The 26220-nt window shown below is 42.3% G+C and overlaps 1 protein-coding gene and 1 long non-coding RNA gene across 2 annotated transcripts in view; one reads left to right on the plus strand and one right to left on the minus strand.

Moving 5' to 3' along the window:
* Positions 1-1046: 1046 nt before the first annotated feature.
* On the minus strand, positions 1047-7113 carry LOC132396706 (proteinase-activated receptor 2-like). Its single transcript, XM_059974512.1, has 2 exons — positions 6956-7113; positions 1047-2763 (listed from the first exon to the last, which is right to left on the minus strand). The coding sequence occupies exons 1-2, from the start codon at positions 7011-7013 to the stop codon at positions 1685-1687; spliced, it is 1137 nt and encodes a 378-aa protein (XP_059830495.1). The 5' UTR covers positions 7014-7113; the 3' UTR covers positions 1047-1684.
* Positions 7114-7243: 130 nt separating this feature from the next.
* Positions 7244-26220, plus strand: part of LOC132396707 (uncharacterized) — a 62276-nt gene continuing 43299 nt past the window's right edge. Inside the window, exons 1-2 of the long non-coding RNA XR_009513083.1 lie at positions 7244-7449; positions 8642-8784. This is a non-coding gene — a long non-coding RNA (uncharacterized LOC132396707). The remainder of the gene's footprint in view (positions 7450-8641; positions 8785-26220) is intronic.

Raw genomic sequence — 26220 nt, forward strand, 5'->3', positions numbered from 1 at the left:
TCAATGGAGAGCCCACATTTCAAATCTTTCAAACGCAACACTGAACAGGTCCTAACCAAATTCACAAGTGGGGTGCATGACTATGCCAGATCTTCTTAAGAGTTTTCATTACTAGTCAGATCATCTCAATCCATTCATCATAGAAAATAGGATTACTTTCACACAGTACAGCATATTCTCAGATCTAACCATTCCTTCCTACACCTCTATTTTTGACATCTATGTACCCATCTTAAAAGTTTATTAAATGTCTCTAATGCATCCATTTAATGCTCTAAGTTTGTAAAAAAAAAACATCAGTTGCACACATTTGTGTATCAAAAGCAGTGATTTTTTTGCCAGCAGTAGTTAGTTTGCAAGCGATAAGTAGCAAGGCAATTCATAACCGTTTTGCTCACTGCAGTTTCAAGCATTTGGACTTAGGTCCATTTCTTAATGACAGGAGGTGAAAATGAAACTATTTCACTACAAGTTAGGAGCAAAGAAGAAATTGAAGGTGCTCAATTGTCTTAAATGTAAGAAAGAATAATGAAAATATGGAGGATGCAATTGTCAAAAGCATTGTATGGAGGCAGTCTATTATCTCCACTAGGTGTCTGTCGGTTTGTTCATTTACAGTCAATCTGTTGATAACTAGAACAATGCAGTTTTGTTGTTCTGTACTGGTATTTGTAGTATTCTAATCTGCTCTGTATTGTATTTAAAGATCAATTTGTTACACCATTAAATAGAAGACTTAAGATATTTCCATGAAACTTCTGCTAATTAGTCCAGCCATTGAAGCAAAATGTACTTGGTGCTGCTGTGTCCCAATTAACCAGAATCAACTGCATACAATTTTGAAGTACAAGGGTATTCCTCAAATAACTTGGATTTACACTACTTTTGTCCTTTGTGCAACTTTCCAAGTATGTGAACAAACAAGTCAGTAAAGATGTCAGAATCTAGTATGGAGTTAGGCTAGCTCAACTGTCTTTAGTTTTGAGACTTGCAATTAGAAAACATCAATGCTAAAACTTGCTTTGAGTAAAGTGTTGAACAATGAATTTCACCACAACTTAAAAATATTTATTCAATGCCTCACAGTAAGTTAAACAGCTTTTTACGGGTTACATATTAAGATTAGATTCAAACCATGTTATTTAATCATTTTCACAGCTACTATATTAAGGATATACAAATTGTTCTTTCACATACTAAGTGGGTTATTACTTTTTAAAAACAAAAATGAAGCTTAAACTAGTATTTAAAAAAGCATTTGTCAGTTTATATACATGCTTTAAAAGCCAGTGTTGGCATTCTAGTCCAACATCAAATATGAAAATACAGTAACTCAAAATATTTAAATATAAACAATTTAAATATATACATCTTCTAGACAATTGAAACAACAATTCTCAAAATAAACAGTTATAGGATTTACAATGTTACATGTAAAAATTCAGTACACCTTGCATACTTGTATTGAAATTGTACTTGCATAAAATATGGATGGCTCAAAGTTACAGCAGTTATTTCATGCAAAGACACTGAACAATAAATAGTAATAAAATTTCTTACAATTCTAATGCTTCAGTCAGTTACTTCCAAATTGGACTAATACTCAATTCATTCAAAATCCAGTTGCTGAAAATTCATTTATTTGTAAGTACAATGTAATCAAGCTGTGCATCCACGCTAATGTTTAACAGTTGCTTGTTGTGGTATGATCTTTACTGGCTGAAGTATAGGAAGTCGATTTTCTGGAATATTTTAGGGAAGCAATGGAAGCTTGGATGCTTCTAACTGTTCTGACACTACGACACCGCAATGTATTTTTAACATGATCCCTGAAGTCTTTGGAAACAAAGTAATAGACAAAGGGATCAATGCAACTGTTTATGCTAGATAAACAAAGGCTTATAATATAAAGAGAATAAATATTGCTGTTCTGATTATATTTTATCAAATAATAATGGACAATAAGAACAACATTGCTGGGAGTGAAGCATACTAAATACATTACAAGAACAGTGATAATCAGACTAATTGCTCTCTTGCGCCCTTTCCCGATGTTATCTTCACCAGCTGAGGCTTTCAATGTTATGATCATGAATAAATATGCAGTTAAGGTCAATATTGCTGGGAAGAAATATATCCCTATAGCCAAAGACAAAAAGTAGTCAAACATGCTAGTGGCAAGCTTTGTTTCTGGTAGAACATCGTGGCAGGTTATAATGTTAGGGTTAGTAATCTGTGCTGTTTGCTGAATATTTAAATACAATGGCATTGTGCCCAATACAATCAGTATCCAAATGAAAATTGATACAGCATAAGCAATCTTATTCTTCCTCCTTGCCTGAGAAATTGGTTTTACAACAACCCAGTACCTTTGTACGCTGAGGCAAGTTATGAATAAAATGGAGCAGTACATATTTCCATAGAAAAACACAACTAGCACTTTGCACATTCCTTCTCCAAAAATCCAATTGTTGCCATTCAAATGGTATGCAATTTTCAGGGGTAACCAGATAACGAACAGCAGATCTGCCATAGCCAGGTTAGCCATGTAAATAGATGCTGGATGTTTAGTCTTCGTTCGAAAGGCAAAGACCCAGAGTGCCATGGCATTTGAAGGCAAACCAATGATGAACACGATGATGTAGACCAACGGCAAAAAGATTGTAGTAAGTCCACTGGTCAGAGTAGATGCAGCAAACTCATCAATGCTGAAGGGAGAATGAGGGTCACTGTCATTAGTAGGTTTGCCAATAAAGCTTCGACCTTCAAAATTAAAAGAGTATTGTTAATTCTAATCTGTATTAATTAAAAATTATACTTTTCGCCTAATATTAAGACACATTTTAGAAAGCAATCAAATATTGTAACATTGTGATCTGGTTTGAGGTACAAAAGACACACACACTTCATTATTAGCAGTATGGAGAATAAATGCAAAAAAATTTTGACAAATTCACACACAATTTGACACCCCACATCTGGAACAGTATGTATACAAGCTAGTCTTATTTATACTTCAAAAGCAAACATGAGGAAATCTGCAGATGCTGGAAATTCAAACACACAAAACTTCTCTAACTTCCGTTAATGGGGCCCCTCCTTCTTACCCCATCCCTGATATATTTAGTTTTTCTCCCTCTCTCTCTGCCCATCACTCTGCCTGTTCTCCATCTCCTTCTGGTGCTCCCCCTCCCTTTCTCCCTAGGCCTCCCATCCCATGATCCTTTCCCTTCTCCAGCTCTGTACCCCTTTTGCCAATCACCTTTCCGGCTCTCAGCTTCACCCCTCCCGTCTCCTATCATTTTGCATTTCCCCCTCCCACGTTCAAATCTCTTACTATCTTTCCTTTGTTTGTCCTGACGAAGGGTCTCGGCCCAAAACGTTGAAAAGCGCTTCTCCCTACAGATGCTGCCTGGCCTTCTTTAGTGTTTTTGTATATAGAGCTAGGGTGCCAGACAGGATGGTTTTAGTATCTCAGAAACTGCTGATCTCCTGGTGTTTTCATGTACAACAGCCTAGAGTTTACAGAGAATGGTGTGAAAACAAAAAAAATCTAGTGAGCAGCCTTGTTAATGAGAGGTCAGAGAAAAATGGCCAGGTTTGTTCAAACTGATAAAATGAGTAACTTAAATAGCCACGTTTTACAAAAGTGCTGTGCAGAAGAGCATTACTGAATGCTGAAGTTGAACCTTGAAGTGGATGGTCTACAGCAGAAAACCAAAGTTCCACTGCTGTACCTAATAAAACGACTACTGTTTACAAGGTAATACAAAGTTAAATTAGATTTTTTTCTGGGATGGCAAGTGGCAATGAGTTGAGTGTCCCAAGCCATTAGGCTTCAGCTACTCATAATTAAATGATTTTCAAAAAGGAACAAAATACAGAAATTTGTTTATGGCACTAAACAGATTAGGTTTGCAAACTAAAGTGCATCCAAAGACTAAAAGTTAAAGCCAGATTAGGTGGGTCAGAACACAAGATGTACAGGAGCAACATACACAAAATGCTGGAGGAACTCAGCAGGCCAGGCAGCAGAGGAGCAATGTTATCCACCTTGTGGATAAACAAAGAGTACTATTAAATGGTATTATATTGGGAAGGGTTGATACAAGAGCACAAATTTTGAATATCAATTAATAAAAGCAAAAATGCATGTGGTACAAACAGTCAAGAGTGCATGTGGCATGGTGTCTTTTATAGCAAGATGATTTGCATACAGAAGAGTGTCTTGTTGCAATTAAACAGTGGCTAGAATGTTGTGTAGATTTGGTCTCTTGTGTAACAGATTCAACAGACTAGTACTTGCACTGGCAGCAGTGTCTTTTGAAACTAAAATAGGTTAATTGTTTGTATCCATGGAATTTACAATGAAAGGGATTACAACTGAAATAATTCTGTAGGAGTCAGATAGACTGGAGTGAAGCAGGTGTTTTCCCTGGGTGGAGTCTTAGGATATGGGGCAAAGTACTAGGACAAAGACGAGAAATTTGATTGCTTAAACCTGTATAATTCATTTAAAATCTTAGAGGCCAAATGGCTGAATATTTGAAATATTTGTAGATACAAATCAATCTTATGGAAGGCATGGGGTAAAGCTATTGATCAGCAATGATTGCATTGAAAAATTCAGGGCAGAAGTAACTCTTCTGAGCATTGCTACATTGCTAAATACATAGAAATAGTGCAGTGTTTGTAACTTGCAATATACCAACAAATGTACTATTATTGACAGTACATGTTGGCTAGCAGTGTTTTCTAGCAAAACAGCATGAAACTTAAGTACAGATGAAATAACATGACTCATCCAAACCATCTCAGCTAAACAGATATGAATGAAGCCAAGGAACTCCTGTAGCAACAGGGATGAAGCAAGCCTGGCCTTTCCAAACACATCACAGCTGTTAGAAAGGTATAAACAGGTATAAAGGGTCTTTTATGTTGCTGATTTCTGGAAATGATTGGAATATCTGAATCACTTGCAGCTTTGCAATAACATGCACTCCTTTTTCAGTTGATCCCAAAACTAGTGAAAATCATCACTCAAGTCCCTCATAACTCACAATATCTTGATAAAGCTCCATTCTGCTCAACTAAAATTTCACATCTTTATTCAAATGCTTCTATACTATTTTGGGACTTAAAAATCTGAGCACAACTTTCCATAATTTATTCACCCATATAACAAGATTTAGTTTGTTGTGCCATCTTTATCTATCTGTAGAAGTGGCACAATAGCTCATTCCCCTTTCAAAATTCATTCCTTCGCACTTTGCATTCAATTCCATCTTCCATGATTCTTCCCATCTCATTGAGTGCAGAATTCCCACTGCACTATCCTTGTTATTAACAGCTGTCTTTTTTTTGCAAAAGATCTCATTATGTGGAATTAAAAGAATCATGAGCATATTTAAATTTTCCCAAAATTACTAAACTAAAAATCTGTTTCAAATTCTGAAACAAAGTCAAAATTGCCAGAACCACATCAGGCAGTACATGAGGATAGGCCAGTCAATAGTGTAGAAAAGATGCTATTTGCTATCTACATTTGCTGCCTGATATCCTCAAACTATTTCAATCTATGCGAGAGACCCCGTGAAAGGCTATGTTAATTCCCCTCCCCATTTCTTTCCATTGAGTAGTGGAGGACCTTGATTGTGTTGCGCATTAATAACACTGGGGTACTAAACGAACAGACCGGGACATTCTCTTGAAGACGGGGGTTACAAGAATGATAGACGAATAAATAACTAAAGCTTAATGTTAAGTCTTGTAACGTTAAGGAAAGGTATGCCACCCCACCCCCCACACAGTGGGGAATACAAATACTCAATGTTTTCCTTCTCCAACTGTAACTTTCACCAAGCCTCCGACTTACACTGCCATTCATTTTAATGGCTTCACGCTCAAGTTACGCCCAGGTCACAAAGCACCCCTAATTCGTTATCTTTTGAACAGTTTTCCTATCCCTCTTCCCCCATCATCCTACAACAAGAATCATACTTTGTGCTTTGTTTTATTACCCCTGAATTTTGTTCTTGAACTATGTCACATCACCATCGGTCTTAAAACTTCTATTGCACCAGTCTTGTGAAATAACTCAACTCTCAAGTGCAGATTTTTTTTTTACAGATATTAAATATTAACTGCAAGGTAGTTATTGGCCAATATGAGTTAAAGTATTTACGACAGCATTTGATATTCTCCAACAAAACTAAGTGAAATTGCTCAGTCATGACGAAAGCGTGTGAGCAGCGATTTAAAAAGTTGAGACAGCAGAAAAGATTAAAATAATTTAGATTAGTTTGCCAAGCATATTGCCGGATTCCAACCTAAGACAACGGAGCAAATTTTCAACATTTACAACTACAAGTCATAAAAAGCCATTTTAAAAGTCTTACACAAGACCAACAGGGTAAGGAAGCCCTTGAATTCAGTGATTCACATCTGCTAACACCCAACTGCTTGCATTTATGTTAATTTATAAAACAACCTGCTTTTTGAAAAGAGATTTAAGGTAATGAGTCGTCAACACCAGAAAACAATCCAGCATTTAGTTTCATGCCCCAACCCCCACCGCTGGCGTTACTGCAAAAGGGCGTGTACTTTTATTGCAAGTCGAGACAACTGAAATAGCAAACCCGACCGTTGAGATCACCGAATGTAGTCGAGTTTCAACTTCGAGCACTGGCACTAAAAGAAAATAGCCCGTCTTCAACGTCATGGTGCAGAATGCCACTGTTTCCATTATAAAGAACTCGTGTGTGCAGGATAATACAAACACCGAAAAAGGCTTCATTTATTTCTTGCATTGGCCACCTTTCTCTCGAACGCGGCAAAGAAAACCATTTGGTTCCCAATTAGTAATGATCGAAATCTTTTAACTTTGCAACCACGTTCGCCCGTTCCCCAACCGTACAGCAGTACCCCCACCCCACTACTCCCTCCCTGTACCTACCATCAGTATGACAAACAGGAATGAGCAATGCCCACACCAACAACATTGCCAAAATCATCCTCTAGAAATAGCTCCGGTGCGGCCTTAATTCAAAATCCAAACTTCCGTGCGATCCGAAGTAACTAGCCCAACTTCAGGCGCTTGTCTCACGGGGCTATATATGAAGGTGTTTACGGGGCGGGGCGGTGAACGTGGCCTGTGAGGCGACATTAGGGGTGGTTCCAACTCTGACGAGCAATATTGCACCTTACTTTCCTGAAATGGTTTTGCTAACCTGATACTACTGTAGTTTCGGTGCCGACCAGAATGAGTCATCGGTGTCCTGTTGCCGGAAGAGTCAACAAAAGTTTACACACATTTCTCCGTGGAGAAATCACGCGTTACTTAGTGTTTATTGCAGACGTAAGATTGATGGCATCCCCGAGTTGTAAAGCAAGACACATAGCCTTGCATTTTTTGTTTATAGAATCATCGAGTCACACTGCATGGAAACTGTAAGTCTACAGACTCTCACAACTACTTGGACTATTCCTCTTCCCACCCTGTCTCTTGCAAAAATGCCATCCCCTTCTGACAATTCCTCCGTCCCCGCCGCATCTGCTCTCAGGATGAGGCTTTTCATTCCAGGACGAAGGAAATGCCTTTTTAAAATAAAGGGGCTTCCCTTCCTCCACCATCAACTCTGCTCTCAAACGCATCTCTCCCATTTCCCGCACACCTGCCCTCACCCCATCCTCCTGGGATCCACTCGGGATAGGGTTCCCCTTGTCCTCACCTACCACCCCACCAGCCTCCAGGTCCAACGTATAATTCTCCGTAACTTCCGCCACCTCCAACGGGATCCCACTACCCAGCACATCTTCCCCTCCCTCCTTTGTGCTTTCCGCAGGGATCGCTGCCTACGCGACTCCCTTGTCCATTCGTTCCCCCCCCCCCCCTCCAAATCCCTTCCCACCGATCTCCCTCCTGGAACTTATCCTTGTAAGCGGAACAAGTGCTACACCTGCCCTTACACTTCCTCCCTCACCACCATTCAGGGCCCCAGACAGTCCTTCCAGGCGAGGCGACACTTCACCTGTGAGTCGGATGGTGTGGTATACTGCATCCGGTGCTCCTGGTGTGGCCTTTTATATATTGGTGAGACCCGACACAGACTGGGAGACCATTTCACTGAACACCTACGCTCGGTCTGCCAGAGAAAGCAGGATCTCCCAATGGCCACACATTTTAATTCCACGTCCCATTCCCATTCTGATATGTCTGTCCTTGGCCTCCTCTACTGTCAAGATGAAGCCACACTCAGGTTGGAGGAACAGCACCTTGTATACTGGCTGGGTAGCCACCAACCTGATGGCATGAGCGTTGATTTATCTAACTTCCATTAATGCCCTTCCTCTCCTTCTTACCCCACCCCTTATTTATTTATCCCCCCCTTTTTCTCTTTTTTCTCTCTGTGCCCCTCTCACAATCACTCCTTGCCTGTTCTCCATCGTCCTCTGGTGCTCCCCTCCCCCCTTTCTTTCTCCCTAGGCTTCCCGTCCCTTCTCCAGCTCTGTATCCCTTTTGCCAATCAACTTTCCAGCTCTTAGCTTCATCCTTCCCCACCATCCCCCCATCTTCTATCATTTCAGATCTCCCTCTCTCCCTCCCACTTTCAAATCTCTTACTATCTCTTCTTTCAATTAGTCCTGATGAAGGGTCTCAGACCGAAACGTCGACTGTACGTCTTCTTATAGATGCTACCTGGCCTGCTGCATTCTACCAGTATTTTGTGTGTGTTGCTTGAATTTCCAGTATCTACAGGTTTCCTCGTGTCTGCACGGAAACAGGTTAGTCGGTGTACCACGATCACCCATCCACATTTAATCTCACCTTCCAGCACGTCCATGCTTCATTGTCACCTTTAGTTTTAGGCAAATCAATTGGTGGTCTGGAGCCCTCTTAAATGCTGGCAGGTATGCTGTCAGGGCCCAATGCACTGATGCAATCAAGAAACGAGCACGCAGCAGCTCTGCCTCATTAGGCATTTTGATGTTGCCGTAGACTTGCAAATTTGTACTAATGTTCAGTGGAGCATATTCTGACTGGTTGCATCATGGCCTGTGATGGAGGCTCCAAAGCAGAATGCAGCTGAAGGATTGTAGGTTCAGCCAGATCCATCGCAGCACAACACTCCCTCTACTGAGGACAAGAGGCAGCATCCATCGCTGCCTCTTCACTGTACTACCACTGGGGAAGTGGCGCGGGAACCTAAAGCCCCACTCTCAATTCAGGAACAGCCTCTTCCCCTCCATCAGATTCCCAAATGGTCCATGAACTGCCTTGTTACTCCTTTTTCTCCCCCACAAGTTACTTTTTTTGTAATTTATAGTCATTTATGTTTATTGTGTTGTACTACACCGTAAAACAACAACTTTCATATCATATAAATCAATGGTAATAAACCTGATTCTGCTTTGGATATTTTTAAAATTCCACTGTCAAATTGTTAACGTCTCTGCACTTAGCTTTGATGCAAAATGTACCTTCGTTTTTACAATGTTGTTGGTTGTAAATGGTAATTAAAATTATTTCGGACGTCTGTAGAATGATGGACAAGAGCAGGATTGGATTTGTATAGTGATGGCGGTCTAGTGTTTCTGCTCAAGACTATAAGGCTTGAGGAAAACTGGCAAGTTGTTCAATGTTGATTTTTAAGCATTTAATTATGAAGCCACATGATTGTGATTTATAGAGTCATAAAGTTATACAGCATGGAATTTGACCAAACCAGGATACCCCATTCAAGTTCATACCATTTACCTATATCCTTCTAAACTTTCCAATCCATGTATTGGATATGTAGCTGGCTATTAGAAGTTGTTATTGTATCCACCTCTGCCACTTGCTCTGGCTGCTCATTCTACATAGATTACACCTTTGATTTAAACAGTTGCCCTTCTTATTCTGCTTGAATCTCTCCCTTCTCACCTTAAACCTATGACTTCTAGTTCTGGATACCCTGGAAACCAAATGAGTACATTCATCCTATCTGTACTCAATAAAATCACATCTCAGTTTCCTATAGGCCAAGGAACAAAGTTCTAACCTGTCGAAGCTTCTATAATTCAGTGACTTAAGGCCTGGTAGCATCTTTGTAACCCTTTCCTGCACTCTTTACAGTTTAATAGAATCTTCCCTACATCAGACAACCAAATCTGAACGTAATACTCCATATGCAACCTCATTATCAACCTGTACTGCACCATGACCTGCCAACTTTTATACCATCACTCCAACTTCTGAAAGCCAGTGGGTCAAAAAACTTCATCTGCCTACCCGTGACTCCACTTCAGTGAACCCTGTACTTGTGCTCCAAGGTCCCCCTGTTCAGTAACATCCCCTCCCATCCCAGAACTTTGTCTTTCAATATGAAATTCCTATCTGCATTTGACTTCACAAAATTCAATGCCTTGTACTTGTCTGAGTAAAATGCCTTTTGCCATTCCTTGGCCCACTTACTCAGCTGATCAAGATTCCCCTGTAATTTTTGATAATCTAAAACATCCCCTATTTTAGAGTCATCTGTGAACTTACTAATCATGCTCTGTATATCCTCATACAAATTGTTGATATAAAAATGGCAAGCAAAACTGGGTTCATCATGCCCCCCCCCCCAGGCTTCCACCAAATCACAAGCCTCCATCTGTTGAGACAGCCTTCCACCATCACCATCTGTTTTTTTACCATTAAAGAAATTGTGTATCAAGCCAGCACCACCTAAATTCCATGTGACCTAATCTTCCATAACCACCCTATCATGTGGAGATTTATCAAAGGCCTATTGAAGTCAGATATGCAGCATAACTGGACCATGCTGATTAAGCTGGTATTATTTGTCTGCATTTGTTCCATATTCCCCTAAAGTAGTGCCTAAATCTTTCCTATCCATTACCTTGTCCCAATGCCATTTCAACTTCAAATTTGTATGCATCTCTACCGCTTCCTCCAACAGCTTGCTACATATACCAAGCACATTCTGTGTGGTAAATACTGCCCCTCAGCCCCATTACTATTTTTCCCTTTCACCTTAAATCTCTAAATTTAGACTCTGCTATCATGGCAAAAAGACTGACAATCCATCTTATTGATGCCACATCTTGGCTTTTATAACCTCTTCTAGGTCATCCCTCAGCCTCCTTCACTCCAGGAAAAATAACCTCTCCACCTAACTCAAGCCCTCCAGTTCCAACGTCTGCAGATGCTGGAAATCCTTGCAACACACACAAAATGCTGGTCAAGCAGCACCTATGGAAAAAAGTGAACAGTCAATATTGCGGGCTGACTCCCTTCAGTAGGACTGGAGAGAAAAGATGACAAGTCAGGGCAAGAAGGTGGGGAGAGGGGAGGAAGAAATACAAGGTAGTAGGTGATAGGTGAGGGGGGAGCAAAGTAAAGAGGTGGGAAGTTGATTGGTGAAAGAGATAAAGGGCTGGAGGAGGAGGTATCTGATAGGAGATGACACAAGGCCATGGAAGAAAAGGAAGTGGAGGACTACCAGAGGGAGGTGATAGGCAGGTAAGGAGATAAGGTGAGTCAAGGAAATGGGAATGGGGAATGGTAAAGGAGAAAGGTGGGGTGCAATTACCGGAAGTTCTGGAAATTGATGTTCATGCCACCAGGTTGGAGGCTACCCAGACAGAATATAAGGAGTTGCTCCTCCAAGCTGAGAATGACCTCATCACGGCTGTAGAGGAGGCCAAGAACTGACATGTTGGAATGGAATGGGAAGCTGAATTAAAACGGGTGGCCATTGGAAGGTCCCGCTTTTTCTGGCAGATGAGGCGTAGGTGCTCGGCGAAGCAGGCTCCCAACCTACATCAGGTCTCACCGATATACGAGAGGCCACACCTGGAGCTCTGGATAGGGTAGATAACACCAACAGACTCTTAGGTGAATTGTCGCCTCACCTGGAAGGACTGTTTGGGGCCTGAATGGTGGTGAGGGAGGAGGTGTAGGGGCAGGCGTGGCACTTGTTCCGCTTGCAAGGATATGTGCCAGGAGGGAGATCAGTGGGGAGGGATGAATACACAAGGGAGTCATGTATGGAGTAATCCCTGCAGAAATCAGAAAGTGGGATGAGGGAAAGATGTGCTTGATGGTGGGATCCTGTTAGAGATGGCAGAAGTTATGGAGAATTATGTGCCAGACGTGGAGGCTGGTGGGGTGGTAGGTGAGAACTAGAGGAATCCTATCCCTGGTTGAGTGGTGGGAGGATGGGGTGAAGGTGGACGTGTGAAATGGAGGAGATGCGGGTGAGGCCAGCATTAATATCAGAGGAAGGGCAGCTCCTTTTTTTGAAGGAGGAGGACATCTCCTTAGTTCTGGAATGAAAACCCTCTTCCTGAGAGCAGGTGTGACAGAGGAATTGAGACACGGGGATGACAAGGGTTTTTTTTTAATAAGTGGGAAGTCCAGGTAGTTGTGAGGATCAGTAGGTTTATAAAAGATATCAGTAAATAAACCATCTCCAGAGATAGACAGAGAGATCAAGAAAGGGGGAGGGAGGTGTCAGAAGTGGACCAGGTAAATTTGAGAGCAGGATGGAAATTGGAGGCAAAGTTGATCAAATCGAAGAGCTCTGCATGAGTGCAGGAAGCAGCACCAATACAGTCATCGATGTAATGTAGGAGAAGTTGGGAGAGATACCAGTGTAGGCTTGGAACATATAGACTGTTCCATGCAGCCAACAAAAGGGCAGGCACAGCTGCGACCCATGCAAGTGCCCATGGCTACACCTTTTGTTTGAAAGAAATGGGAGGAGCTGAAGGAGAAATTATTGCAAGTGAGGACAAGTTCTACTAGACAAAGGAGAGTGGTGATGGAGGGGAACTGGTTGGGTCTGGTGTCCAGAAAGAAACAGAGCTTTGAGGCCTTCCTGGTGGGGATGGAGGTGTCTAGGGACTGGACATCCATAGTAAAAATAAGATGATTGGGGCAAGGGAACTTGAAATCATTAAAAGGACAAAGAATTTGTGAAGTGTCATAGATATAGGTAGGAAGGGACTGAATCAGGGAGGATAAGACAGACGAGGTATGCAGATACAAGTCTGGTGAGGCAGGAAGAAGCAGAAACAAAGGATCTACCTGGACAAGCAGGTTTGTGGATCTTGGGTCGGAAGTGAAAACAAGAGGTGCGGGGTGAGTGAACTATGAGGTTGGTGGCAGTGGTTGGGAAATCCATAATCTTAATAATGTCAGGTGACAATGGCCTGGTGGAAGTTGAAAAGCAGAGAGCAGTGTGTTCAGAAGGATCCATCGGAAACATCCTAGTGAAACTTTTCTACCACCTCTCTAGCTTACTTATGGCCTTGCTATTTTATTGTAACCAGAACTGCAGTCAATATTCCTGGCATGGACTCAACAACACCATTAACTGGTTTTCCTGAAGTCTTGAGAAACACCCACGAAATGCTTGAGGAACTCAGTAAGTCAGGCAGCATTTATGAAAGGGAATGTTTCGGTCTGTGTCCCTTCATCAGCTCGTTCCATGTTTTCATCACCTTCTGAATGAAGACGTTTCCCCTCAGGTTCTCTTTCACTCAAAGTCTATGAAATCTAGTTCTAGTCTCACACAGCCTCAGGGAAAGAAGCTGCATTTGTTTATTCTGTTTATGCCACTCAATTTTAAATACCTCAATAAGGTCTCTGCTCATTCTCCTACATGCCAGGGAATAAAGTCTTGCCCTTTTAACCTTTCCCTGTAACTCAGGTTCTCAAGTCCCAGCAACCTCCTTGTAAATTTTCTCTGTACTCTATCAAGCTTATTGATATCTTTCCTGCTGGTGGTTGACTAGGAATGCACACAATCTAAACTGGCTTTACCACTATCTTGTACAAATTCAACATAGCATCCCAACTCCTCTACTCAGTGCTCTGATTTATAAAGGCCATCTAGCCGTGACGCCACTTTTAAAGTGTTATAGATCAGTAATCCCAGATCCCTTTGTTCTACCGCACACCTCAGTGCCCTACTATCCATTGTGTATAACAACATTGTGCAGTTGTACAAGGCCTTGGTGAGACAGCACCTAGAATATTGTGTGCAGTTTTGGTCCCCTAATCTGAGGAAAGACATTCTTGCCATAGAGGGAGTACAGAAAAGGTTCACCAGATTGATTCCTGGGATGGCAGGACTTTCATATGAAGAAAGACCGGATCAACTAGGCTTATACTCACTGGAATTTAGAAGATTGAGGGGGAATCTTATTGAAATGTATAAAATTCTAAAGGGATTGGACAGGCTAGATGCAAGAAGATTGTTTCCGATGTTGGGGAAGTCCAGAATGAGGGGTCACAGTTTAAGGATAAAGGGGAAGCCTTTTAGGACCGAGATGAGGAAAAACTTCTTCACACAGAGAGTGGTGAATCTGTGGAGTTCTCTGCCACAAGAAACAGTTGAGGCTGGTTCATTGGCTATATTTAAGAGGAAGTTAGATATGGCCCTTGTGGCTAAAGGGATCAGGGGGTATGGAGAGAAAGCAGGTACAGGGTTCTGAGTTGGATGATCAGCCATGATCATACTGAATGGCGGTGCAGGCTCAAAGGGCCGAATGGCCTACTCCTGCACCTATTTTCTATGTTTCTATACCCTGGTTTTTCTTCCCAAAGTGAAACACCTCAAACATGTCTGCATTAAAATCTGTCTGCTAGTTTTAGCTCATTTTTCCGGCTGATCCAGGTTATGCTGACTGCTTTGATAGCCTTCTTCACAGCCATTTATAAATCCAATTCATCCTGAATGTCAAGCAACTTAAACTTCTGGACCAGCCTCTCAGGCAGGGTTTTGTTAAAGGCCTTGCTAAAGTCAATGTCCACCACCTTTCCTTCATTAATCTTCCTCATGAACAATCAAAAATACTCTGAGATCTTATATCCTATGTTCATATTTCATTGTTCCTGAGAACTTATGGATATAAGAAAAAAAAGCAAGAAAGATAACTCACCCCTGAAATCTTGTCCTATTAATTTAGAAGAACAAGAAAATTCACACAAAAAAATAGGAGCAGGGGTAGGCCATTCAGCTCTTTAAGCTAGCTCTGCCATTCAGTGTGGTCATGGCTGCTCTACGCTGGCCTCAATTCCCCTCTTGTGTCAAGTTCCCCATAACCCTCAAGTTCTTGACCTGTCTCAGGCTTACCAGTCTCAGCCTTAAACATATCTACCATCACTCCCAGATAAGCTCGAGGGTATTTATGTATGCTGCGTTAGTGAGAACTATGAATTTGGAACTGGTTTATTATTGTCATGCACCAAGATATAATGAAAAGCTTGTCTTACATACTTCTCATACAGATTAATGCATTACACAGTCTTTGAGATGGAATAAGTTAAATTATAACATAATGCAGAATGAAGTGTAACAGCTGCAGGGAAATTGCAGTGCAGGTACCCACATACCTGCCGGATGACCTTATCATTTCTGTCTCTGAGGCCAATATTTGTGTAGCCTGCAAGAGAGCAAACACTCTAAAGCCTTCTGCTCCAGATAGCATATCCAGCAAGTTAACTGGTTAGACTATTTATAGACGTATTCAACCTCTCACTTTTACAGCCTGAGGTTTCCACTCGCTTCAACAAGGCCATCTGGTCACCCCACTAAAGGAAGGATGTTGAGGCTTTGGAGAGGAAGAGAAGAGGTTTACCAGGATACTACACACAAAATGCTGGTGGAACACAGCAGGCCAGGCAGCATCTATAAGGAGAAGCACTGTCGACGTTTCGGGTCCTGACGTCAGGACGAAGGGTCTCGGCCCGAAACATCGACAGTGCTTCTCCCTATAGATGCTGCCTGGCCTGCTGTGTTCCACCAGCATTTTGTGTGTGTTGCTTGAATTTCCAGCATCTGCAGATTTCCTCGTGTTTACCAGGATACTACCTGGTTTAGAGGGGCTGTGCTAGCGTGAGGCTGGACAAACTTGGGTTGTTCTCTTTGGATCGTGGAGACTGGGGGGAGATTTGATAGAGAGTTTATAAGATTATGTGAGGCATAGATGACTGACGCTAGATAGAAATTGTTCCGGAATCGTTTTCTATCCCAATTAAGGGTTGTGGTGTCCCAAACGAATGAAGGGAATCCTGGTTATTTTCTTGATTAGTTTTTGTTCTTTAAGAGTTGTCCCATATAAGCGTCTGCCCTGATTAACCAATGGCTTAATTAATGGAATTCACTGTATATGAGCCCTTAGCCATTAGTAGTTTGAGCCCTGTGCTAATGGAATTGGCCCGACTGTTAAAAGCAAATGAAACCAATCACACAGTGAGATTTGTTGAAACATTTGACGGTCATTAAAAACTTCAGGAAAATAGAAATCCTGCCTCTATGTTACAAAACCAAACTATTACTGTACCTGAAGTCAGAAATAAAATTAGTAACTACTGGAACAGAGTCTATGGAGAGAGAAACAGTTTACATTTCATCTCCAGAATTTTCACAGAACTGTATTTCCAACATCTTCTGTTTTTATTACTAGCTTGATTGAATTCTTTGATTTATGATGAAACATGGAGCTTGGCAGTTCAGAACATCTGCTTTTTCCCTACTAAATTTGTTAACCATATGATATTATTATCTACATGCAGACAAATCTGGATTAGTGATGATAGGTTGAGGGGCACACTATATATCATTTATATCATATATATATATTGCTATTCAAACTTATCCTCTTTGAATGCACTGCCCTCCACCCTCTCTGCACCAATCCCAACCTCACCAACAAACCTGCAGCCAAAGGGGGTGCTGTTGTAGTCTGGCAAACTGACCTCGGCCCAAAACTTTGAACTTTTTTCCATAGATGCTGCCTGGCCTGCTAAGTTTCTCCAACATTTTGTGTGTGTTGCTCCGTCTGGTGGAACTGGTTGTCGCACTCAATTTCCCTTTCTGCTGCTCCCACTTCTTCCAAACCCAAGGTGTAGCTATGATCACCTCCACAGGTCCCAGCTATGTCTATCTTTTCACTGGCTATGTGGAACAGTCCATGTTCCAAGCCTTCATGGTGACACTCCTCAGCTTTTTCTGCACTACTTTGATGACCACATTGATGCTGCTTCATGTACCCATGCTAAGCTCGTCAGTTTCATCAACTTTGCCTCCACTTCCAACTTGCCCTGACATTCACTTAATCCATTTCTGACCCTTTTCTCCCCTTTCTTGATCTCTCTATCTCTTGGGATAAACTGCCTACTGATATCTTTTATAAACCTATTGACTCTCACAGCTCTCTTGACTTCTTCCCACCCTGTCACCTGTGAAAATGCCATACCTTTCTCTCAGCTCCTTTGTCTCTGCTACATCTGTTTCCAGAATGAGGATTTTCTTTCAAGAACATCTGAGATGCCCTCCATCTTCAAAGAGCAGGCTTTCCCTTCCTCCACCATTGATAATGCCCTCACCTGCATCTCATCCATTTCCCAAACATTCGCCTTCATCCCATCTTCTTGCTGCCTTAACAAGGTAGAGTTCCTCTTGTCCTACCTACCACCACATGAGCATCTGCATCCAGCACATCATTCTAATTATCTTTTGCTATCTTCAACTGGATTGTACCACCAAACACATCTTTACCTCTGCCAACTGTGGTGATCACTCTCTGTGCTTCACTTGTCCATCCCCAAATTTCCCACTAAGCTCCCTCCTGGCTTTTAGCCCAGCAAGCAGAAGTGCAACACTTGTCCATTCACCTCCTCCCTCAATGCCATTCAGAACCCCAAACAGTCCTTCTAGGTAAGGCAACACTTCACCCACAAAGCTTTTGGGATTGTCTACTGTATCCAGTGCTACCAATGTGGACTCTCCTACATTGATGATACCTGTCATAGATCAGGGGACCATTTTGTTGAGAACCTTTGCTCTGCCTGGAGCAAGCAGGATTTCCCTGTGGTCAACTATTTTAATTCCAATTTTCATTCCCAATCCGAAATGTTGGTTCCTGGCCTCCTCCCCTGCAATAATAAGACAACTCTCAGGCTGGAGGAGAAATGCCTCATATTCTAACTGGGTAGCAAGAACATCAAATTCTCTAACCTCTGGTAACTTTTACCCCTCCCCTTCCCTCTTCTTCCATTACCCATTCTGGCTCCCCTCTTACACCTTCTCTTTTCCTCACCTGCCTATCACCTGCCCCAGTGCCCCTCCTTCTTCCCTTTCTCCATGGTCCTCTCTCTTCTCCTATCAGCTTTCTTCTTCTTCAGCCCTTTTAACGCTTGTCACTCCCAGCTTCTCACTTCATCCCCCCCCCCCACCCACCTGGCTTCACCAATCACCTTCTAGCTTGTACTCATTCCCCTCCCCACCTTCTTATTCTGGTTTCTTCCCCCCTCCAGTCCTGATGAAGGGTCTCAGACCAAAATGTCGACCATTTCTTCCTTTTCCTGCCTGGACTGCTGAGCTCTTCCAGCATTTTGTGTGTTGCTCTAGTTTTCCAGCATCAGGATGCTGCCCGACCTGCTGAGTTCCTCCAGCGTGTTATAGAATCTCTCATGTTTGTATATTTATATCATTACTCACCAGTATCTCCATAAATTATTTGTAAGGGTACTAATGGAGCATTAAATTTTGGATCTGTAAAACCAAACAATTAGATCATATTAATGGATTGGACTTTGCTAGCAGAGAGTGTAAATTGGCATTTCATATTAAAGTTGTGTATTGCAGCTCTTAAATTCATATCAAGCTATTTGTGCTTTTCTGAGGGAAGGGGGATGGACAACTAGTGTAATTGTGCATCCCCATTCCCATGGGAATAGTGATTATGATTTAAAGGTAAGGGAGGGGTATGCTGATATTATCAGGGAGGGAATGTAAAAGAGATTGGCACACACTAAATGGATAAATTGCCCAGGGCCGATCCAAGGAAGCTATGAAGTGCTAGGGAGGGGGATTGTTAAAATTCTGAAAGAGATTGTCGCATCTTCGGAATATACCACAGAGGACTGGAAGACGGCAAACATTGTTCCCTTGTTCAAAAAGCACAGGAAGGATAAGCCAAGAAGTCTCGTGAGCCTTACATCAGGGGTAAAGAAAGTATTCGAAAATATTTCTCAAGATGGGTTTATAAGCACTTGGAAAGTGAGAGACCAATAGAGGAGAGTTAATATGAATTCATAAGAACATTAAAAAATAGGAGAAGGAATAGGCCATCTGGCCCATCGAGCCTGCTCCACCATTCAATATGGCTGATCTGGCCATGGACTCATCTCCACCTACCTGCCTTTTCCCCATAACCCTCAATTCCCCAACTATGCAAAAATCTATCTTGTCTTAAATGTATTTACTGAGGTAGTGTCCACTGCTTCATTGGGCGGAGAATTCCACAGATTCACCACTCTCTGGGAAAAGCAGTTCCTCCTCATCTCAATCCTAACTCTACTCTCCCGAATCCTGAGGCTATGTCCCCCAGTTCTAGTCTCACCTACTAGTGGAAACAACTTTCCTGCCTCTATCTTATCTATCCGCTTCATAATTTTATATATTTCTATAATATCGCTTCTCATTCTTCTGAATTAGAGTGAGTACAGTCCCAGGCGACTCAATCTCTTCTCATAGGTTAACCCCCTCATCTCTGGAATCAACCTGGTGAACCTCCTCTGCACTGCCTCCAAAGCCAGTATATCCTTCCTCAATTAAGGAGACCAGAACTACACGTAGTACTCCAGGTGCGGCCTCACCAGTATCCTGTATAGTTGCAGCATAACCTCTCTGTTCTTAAATTCTATCCCTCTAGCAAAGTAGGCCAACATTCCATTTGCCTTCTTGATAGCCAGCTGCATGTAGAAACCAACCTTTTGTGATTAATGCACAAGCACTCCCAAGTCCCTCTGCACAGCAGCATGCTGCATTTTTTTACTATTTAAATAATAATCTGCACTTTCATTTTCCCTTCCAAATTGGATGACCTTACATTTACCAACATTGTACTCCATCTGCCAGACCCTTGCCCACTCACCTAACCTATCTATATCTCTCTGCAGACTCTCCGTATATTCTGCACAATTTGCTTCTCCACTCAGTTTAGTATCATCAGCAAACTTAGATACACTACACTCGGTCTGCTCTTCCAGATCATTAATGTATATTGTGAACAGTTGTGGGCCCAGCACCAACCCCTGCAGCACACTGCTCACCACTGATTGTCAACCAGAGTAACACCCAAGAATCTGAGACCTGTTGGACAAGCTCAGGGGCTGAGGCTCCTCCAGCACTGTCTTTGGGATCACACAGCATGCTTCACTCACAGTCACACCCTCTTGTACCTGACCACAGACCAAATTTGATGCAGCTAATTTAATGGGAGTGACTGTCTCCTGAAACAGAGAATTCGTGTAACTCCCTCCCACCGATGTGCTGCAGTGTTTAAACTTCAGATTCCGGGTCACCAACTTTGAGCCTGAGCCCCTCAAGCAGCCAGCTCTTGCTGCAGATGTGGTCACCAGGAACCACAATGGGGTCCACCGGCTCCCACGTCACCTGATCCTGCATCATCTCTACATTACTTAATTAGCTGTAATTTAGTGACTTTGTATTCAAACACTACAAAAGCCTTATCTGCTACTTACCTGTGCCTCCTCGCCAAAGCCCCAAGTTCCCACTCCTACACTGGTCCTCTCACACAATGACCACTCTGCTTTCACCCTGCTTTACTTTTATTTGCTCCTGCTAGTGAATTGTGAATTGATTGGTCCACTGCTAATGTGCCAATTCCCGCAAAATGCTCCTTATTAAAACTCTTCTCCCTAACCTGTGGAAGGCTGTCTCTCCATTCAAATTGATTGATCCACCGTTAATGTGCCAAACTCCATGAAATGCCTTTTTAAAATCTTCTTCCCGACCTGTGTGGAGCTCTCTCTCTCTCTTCGAATCGATTGGTCCACCACTAATGCCTGCCTCAAAAACCTGATTGAGTTCTTTGTGGAGGCAACTTCTCAGTCAGTTTTGCAATCAGTTTCCTAATTCAAGAAGGGAATTGGGAATTGAAGGAGAGGCCATGAGAGGTCCCTGGCAGGTAGGATTAAAGAAAATCCCAAAGCATTCTATACATACCTCAAGAGCAAGAGGATAACTAGGGAGAGGCAAGGGTCTCTTGAGGAAAAAGGGGGGAAATTTGCTTGGATGCAGGTTCAATCCTTAATTATACCTTGCTCTGTATTTAATAAGAAGGACTTGGATGACAGGGAGATCAGCATTGTGTGTATAAATACCTGATGGTATTTTGAGTTAAAGGATGAGGTAGTGTTGTGTCTCTTAAGGAGTATTATGGTGGATAAGTCTTCAGGACCTGCTGGAATATACTCCAGGTTATTGAGAGAGGCAAGAGAGAATATCGTTTGGGCCTTGACCAGCAATCTCATCTTTTGACTTTCCTGTCCTCTCTAGCCACAGGCAAAGTCCCAGAGGACTGGCGAGTAGCTAATAGTGTTCCTTTATTCAGGAACAGAACTAGGGACAATCCTGGAAACTGTAGATCATTGAGTATCAAGTTAATGGTAAGGAAATATTATTAGGGTTAGGACTTGAGGATTCAGACAACCACATCATAATTACGGAGAGACAGCGTGTCTTTGTATGGGGCAAGTTGTATCTTGCTAACTTGATTAAGTTTTTTGACAAGGTGAGGAGGGAGGGAGATAGTGTTATGATGGAAATGAGAAAGATTTTTTGAGTCTCAAAGGCAAGAGCCCTGGACACAGTGTTAATAATAAGGAGTTTATTTACAAGGGGAGAAAAGGCTTGGGAGCAACACAAGCGGCTACAATATTCACACAAACACGCTTAGAACAGACAAACATGGGAAAAGTCGGGTCGGCAGTACAATACACGGGAACACAGTGTGGGGACAGAGTACAGGTACACATACAAGCAAGGGAAAAGTAACAACACCTGCCATCCCTTGACTATGGGCAGGCACGGCTCTTTGCTAAAGGGACAACAATAAACGCTCCCACAACCCTATTCAATGCACACCTTACCACGTGTCTCCAGCCTGGAGTGAAGCAGGGTGGTCCCTCGAGGATGGCAAGAAGAGCGAACCAAGCACATGTGGCACCCTTTATAGGTCTGGGGGCTGGAGTGTCCAGCCCAGGTGATTCACTGGGGGGCCAACGGCTTGGTGCTAGATGGGTTAATCCAATTAAGGTGGCCAATGGCTAAGTGCGCATTGATTCGTTGGGAGGGCCGAAATGTTGACTGGCAGGTGGTGTGACCTCCGACCAGGTGAGGGCAGTGCTGTCACGTGACAGGCACGGCTCTCAGGATGCAGATGGATGTTATTTATATGAATTTCACTAAGGCATTTGACAAGATCCCTCATGGGAGTCTCATCCAGAAGAATAAGATGAATGGATCTCTGGTAATTTGCCTGTTTGGATTCAGAACTGGCTTGCCCATAGAAGGAACTGGGACTTATTCTAGTTGGAGGTCTATGATTAGTGGTGTTCTGCAAGGATCTGTACTGGGACCTCTGCCATTTGTGATATTTATAATTGTCGTGATTGAAACTGTAAATAGATGGGTTAGTAAGTTAGCAGGTGATATGAGGATTGGTATGGATAGCATTCGAGACTGATAAATAATGCAGTGGGATATAGATCAGATGCAGATATAGGTGTAGAGATGGCAGATGCAGTTTAACCTAGCCAAATGTGAAGTGTTACACCTTGGTAAGTAAAACCTAAAGAGCCAGTACACTGTTAAAGGCAAGATCCTTAACAGTGTTGATGAGCAGAGGGATTTTTGGGTCCATGCTCATAGCTCCCTGAATGTGGTCACACAGGTTGATAGGGTGGTTTCAAGGTCAAGAAGTTATAAAGCAGCTTTATAAAACTCTAGTTAGGCTGCATGTGAAATATTATGTACAGTTCTGGTCGCCCTGTTACAGGAAGGACGTTGAGGCTTTGGAGAGGGTGTGGAAGAGGCGTGACAGCATGCTTCCTGGATTAGAGGACGGGTGCTATAACAAGAGGCTGGACAAACTTAGGTTGTTTTCTCTGGACTGGCAGAGGCTGAGGGGAGATCTGTTTATAAGTTTATGAGAGGCATGGATAGAATAGACAGATTCTGTCCTTTTCCTAGGGTTGAAATGACTAATACAAGTGGGCATGCATTTACAATGAGGGGCAAATTGCAAAGGAGATGTGAGGGGCAAGATTTTTTTATATGGTGAGTGGTGGGTGTCTGGAATGCACTGCCTGGGGTAGTGGTAGAGGCAGATACATTAGGCACTTTTAAGAGATGTTTAGATAGGCACATGGATGTGACGGAAATGGGAAGATTGTGTAGGGAGAAGGGATTAGATTAGTTGGTCATTTGATAACTAATTCAATTGATCTGGCACAACATTGTGTTCCCGTGCTGTATTGTTTCACATTCTGTGTAGTATATTCTAACTCTGAAAATTGATTATGACAATTGCAGATGTGAAATGTATGGTCTTTATTAGGCTTTTTATAATGAACTGTATGGTAGACTAGCCCAGAAAGTTAAATAAAGCATGTGGGGTTCAAGGCATATTGTCAAATTGGATTGTTGATAGGAGGCAGAGGGAAAGTTTTTTCTGACTGGAAGTCTGCGGCAAATGAAGGACTCCTGGGACTGGTGTTGGAAATTTTCTTGTGTGCCATGTATACATTAAGTGAATGACAACATGGTTGGTCTAATTGATAAGTCTAATTATCAATTAGTGATGTTGTAGAGTTTGTCTAAGGACACAGATGGGCACAGATCAACTGGAAATTTGGGCGGAGTGATAGCAGGTGGAATTTAATCCAGAAAAGTATGAGGTAATGTACTTTGGCTCATCATATCCTGGCAGGACTTAGAAAGTAAATGACAGGGAATTTAGGAATTGTTGATGTACAAAGAGAACTTGGGTGCAAATTCCTCGTTCCCTGAAACTGACAACAAAGTTGGGTAAGTAGTGAAGAAGACATTTGTTACACTTTCTTTCATAGCCGCGGCATTGAATATAATAGGACGTCTTGTTGCAGGTGCACAAAACATTGTTTAGGCTGCACTTTGAGTACTGTGGGTTGCCATACTGCAGGAAGGTTATGATAGCATTAGAGAGAGGATAGAACATAGAACAGTACAGCACAGAATAGACCTTTCAGCCCACAATGTTGTGTCAACCCTTTTATCTACTCCAAGATTAATTTAATGCTTCTGTCCCTCTAAAGACTTCAATTTTTCTTTCATCCATGTGCCTATCAAAGAGTCTCTTAAATATGCCTAATGTATCTCGCTTGACCACCATCGCTGGCAGACTGTTCCATGTGCTTATCACTCTCTGTGTAAAATATCTCTCTTGGACATCCCTGCTATACTTTCCTCCAATCACCTTAAAATTAAGCACTCTCGTATTAGCCATGTCACCCTTGGAAAATGGCATCGGCTGTCCACCCTATGTCTCTTATCATCTTAAACACCTTGATCAAGTCTCTTCTCATCCCTCTTCACTTCGAAGAGAAAAGCCCTAGCTCACTCCACCTATCCTCATAAAACATTTCTCTGATCCAGGCAGCATCCCGGTAAATCTCTGCTGCACCGTCTATAAAGCTTCCATATCCTTCATATAATGAGGCAACCAGAAATGAACACAATGCTCCAAGCAGTGTCGAACCAGAGTCTCATAGAGCTGCAAAATTACCTCAGGCTCATGAACTCAGTCTCCTGACTAATGAAGGAAATGTCATCGTATGCCTTCTTAAACACACTATCAACTTGCACCACAACTTTAGAAGGTTGATGGACTTGAAACCAGGGGTCTCACTGCTCCTCCACACTGCTAAGAATTATGCCAATCACATTGTACGCTGCCTTCAAGTTCAATTCTCTTCTCACTTACTTCACACTTTCATGGATTGTACTCGAACACTTCTCAGACCAGTTCTGCTTGCAGTTTATGACCTGATGTAACCTATAAAAATTTTCTACACTATCTCCAACAATACCAACCTTCACGTCATCTGCAAACTTACTAACCAACCCTTCCATTTTCTCAGATCCCTGCAGAACACCACTGGTCACTGACCAGCAGGCAAAAAGTGCCCCTTGTACTACCAGCCTCTGCACTCTGTGGGAAAAGCAATTCTAAATTTGCACAAAATTCTGGTGGAACACAGCAGGCCAGGCAGCATCTATATGAAGAAAGTACAGTCGACATTTCGGGCCGAGACCCTTCGTCAGGACTAACTGAAAGAAAGGATAGTAAGACTTCTCCCTATAGATGCTGCCTGGCCTGCTGCGTTCCACCAGCATTCTGTGTGTGTTGCTTGAATTTCCAACATCTGCAGATTTCCTTGTGTTTCCAGATTTGCCCAGACAAGTTTCCATGGATTCCATGTGTAATGACTTTCTGAATGTACCTACCAGGATCAATGTTGTCAGGCACATTACTAAAATCAATATACATCAGATCCACCATTCTACCTTCATCAACTTGTTTTATCACTTCCTCGAAATAGTCATTAGCTCTCATGAAGCACAATGGTATTGTTCCCCTCACTAAGGCATGCTGACTATCCCTAATAAGACTCTGCTTTTCAAAATGCTTGTATATCCTGTCCCAAAGATTCTCTCCATTAGTTTGCCCACCAATGCTGTAACTCAAATGATTTATAATTCCTAGAATTATCTCTATTATCTTTCTAGAGCAAAAAAATAATATCTGCCACCTTCCAATCTACTGCTATTATTCCTGTAGCCAGTGAGAATGCAAAAATCATTGCCAAAGGCTCGGCAATCTCTTTTCTCACATCCCATGGTAACCTGGGGAAAATCTAGTCTGGCCCCAGAGACTTATCTATATTAATGTTTTTCAAAATTTCTGGCATATCCTCTTACTTAATGGCAGCATGCTGCAGCATGTTAGCCTGCTATATGCTCTCCTTACCTTTGCCAAGGTCCAACTAAGAATGTGAAGAGGGTAAGGGGTACGTGTAGAGGGGGTGGGCAAGGGGTAAGTGTAGCAAAATATGTAGACAGGACCAGGGAGAGGATACGTCATTGGCAAAGTGTAGGAGGACAGGGAAGAGGTAGCTAAAATAAGATGCCAGACAGCATGTGGCAACCACAAAGAAGACGAACCTTGCGACCACAAGACAATGTGTTCGGCAAAGTATTTTGAGCTATCTATCTATTTTGAGTGTTTTGCTTGCGTCCGTACCCATTCCGAGTATTACGCTTGCATCTATGCTTATTCCGAGTATTTTGCATGCTTAGCTATGCAATA

Source organism: Hypanus sabinus, chromosome 7 (assembly GCF_030144855.1).
Source record: "Hypanus sabinus isolate sHypSab1 chromosome 7, sHypSab1.hap1, whole genome shotgun sequence".
NCBI lineage: Eukaryota > Metazoa > Chordata > Chondrichthyes > Myliobatiformes > Dasyatidae > Hypanus > Hypanus sabinus.

Coding starts and splice junctions, on each gene's coding strand:
- LOC132396706 (XM_059974512.1), bottom strand. CDS start 7,013: ATGATTTTGGCAATGTTGTTGGTGTGGGCATTGCTCATTCCTGTTTGT. Junction 2,764..6,955: donor TCCTGTTTGTCATACTGATG/GTAGGTACAGGG, acceptor TTAATTTTGAAG/GTCGAAGCTTTATTGGCAAA.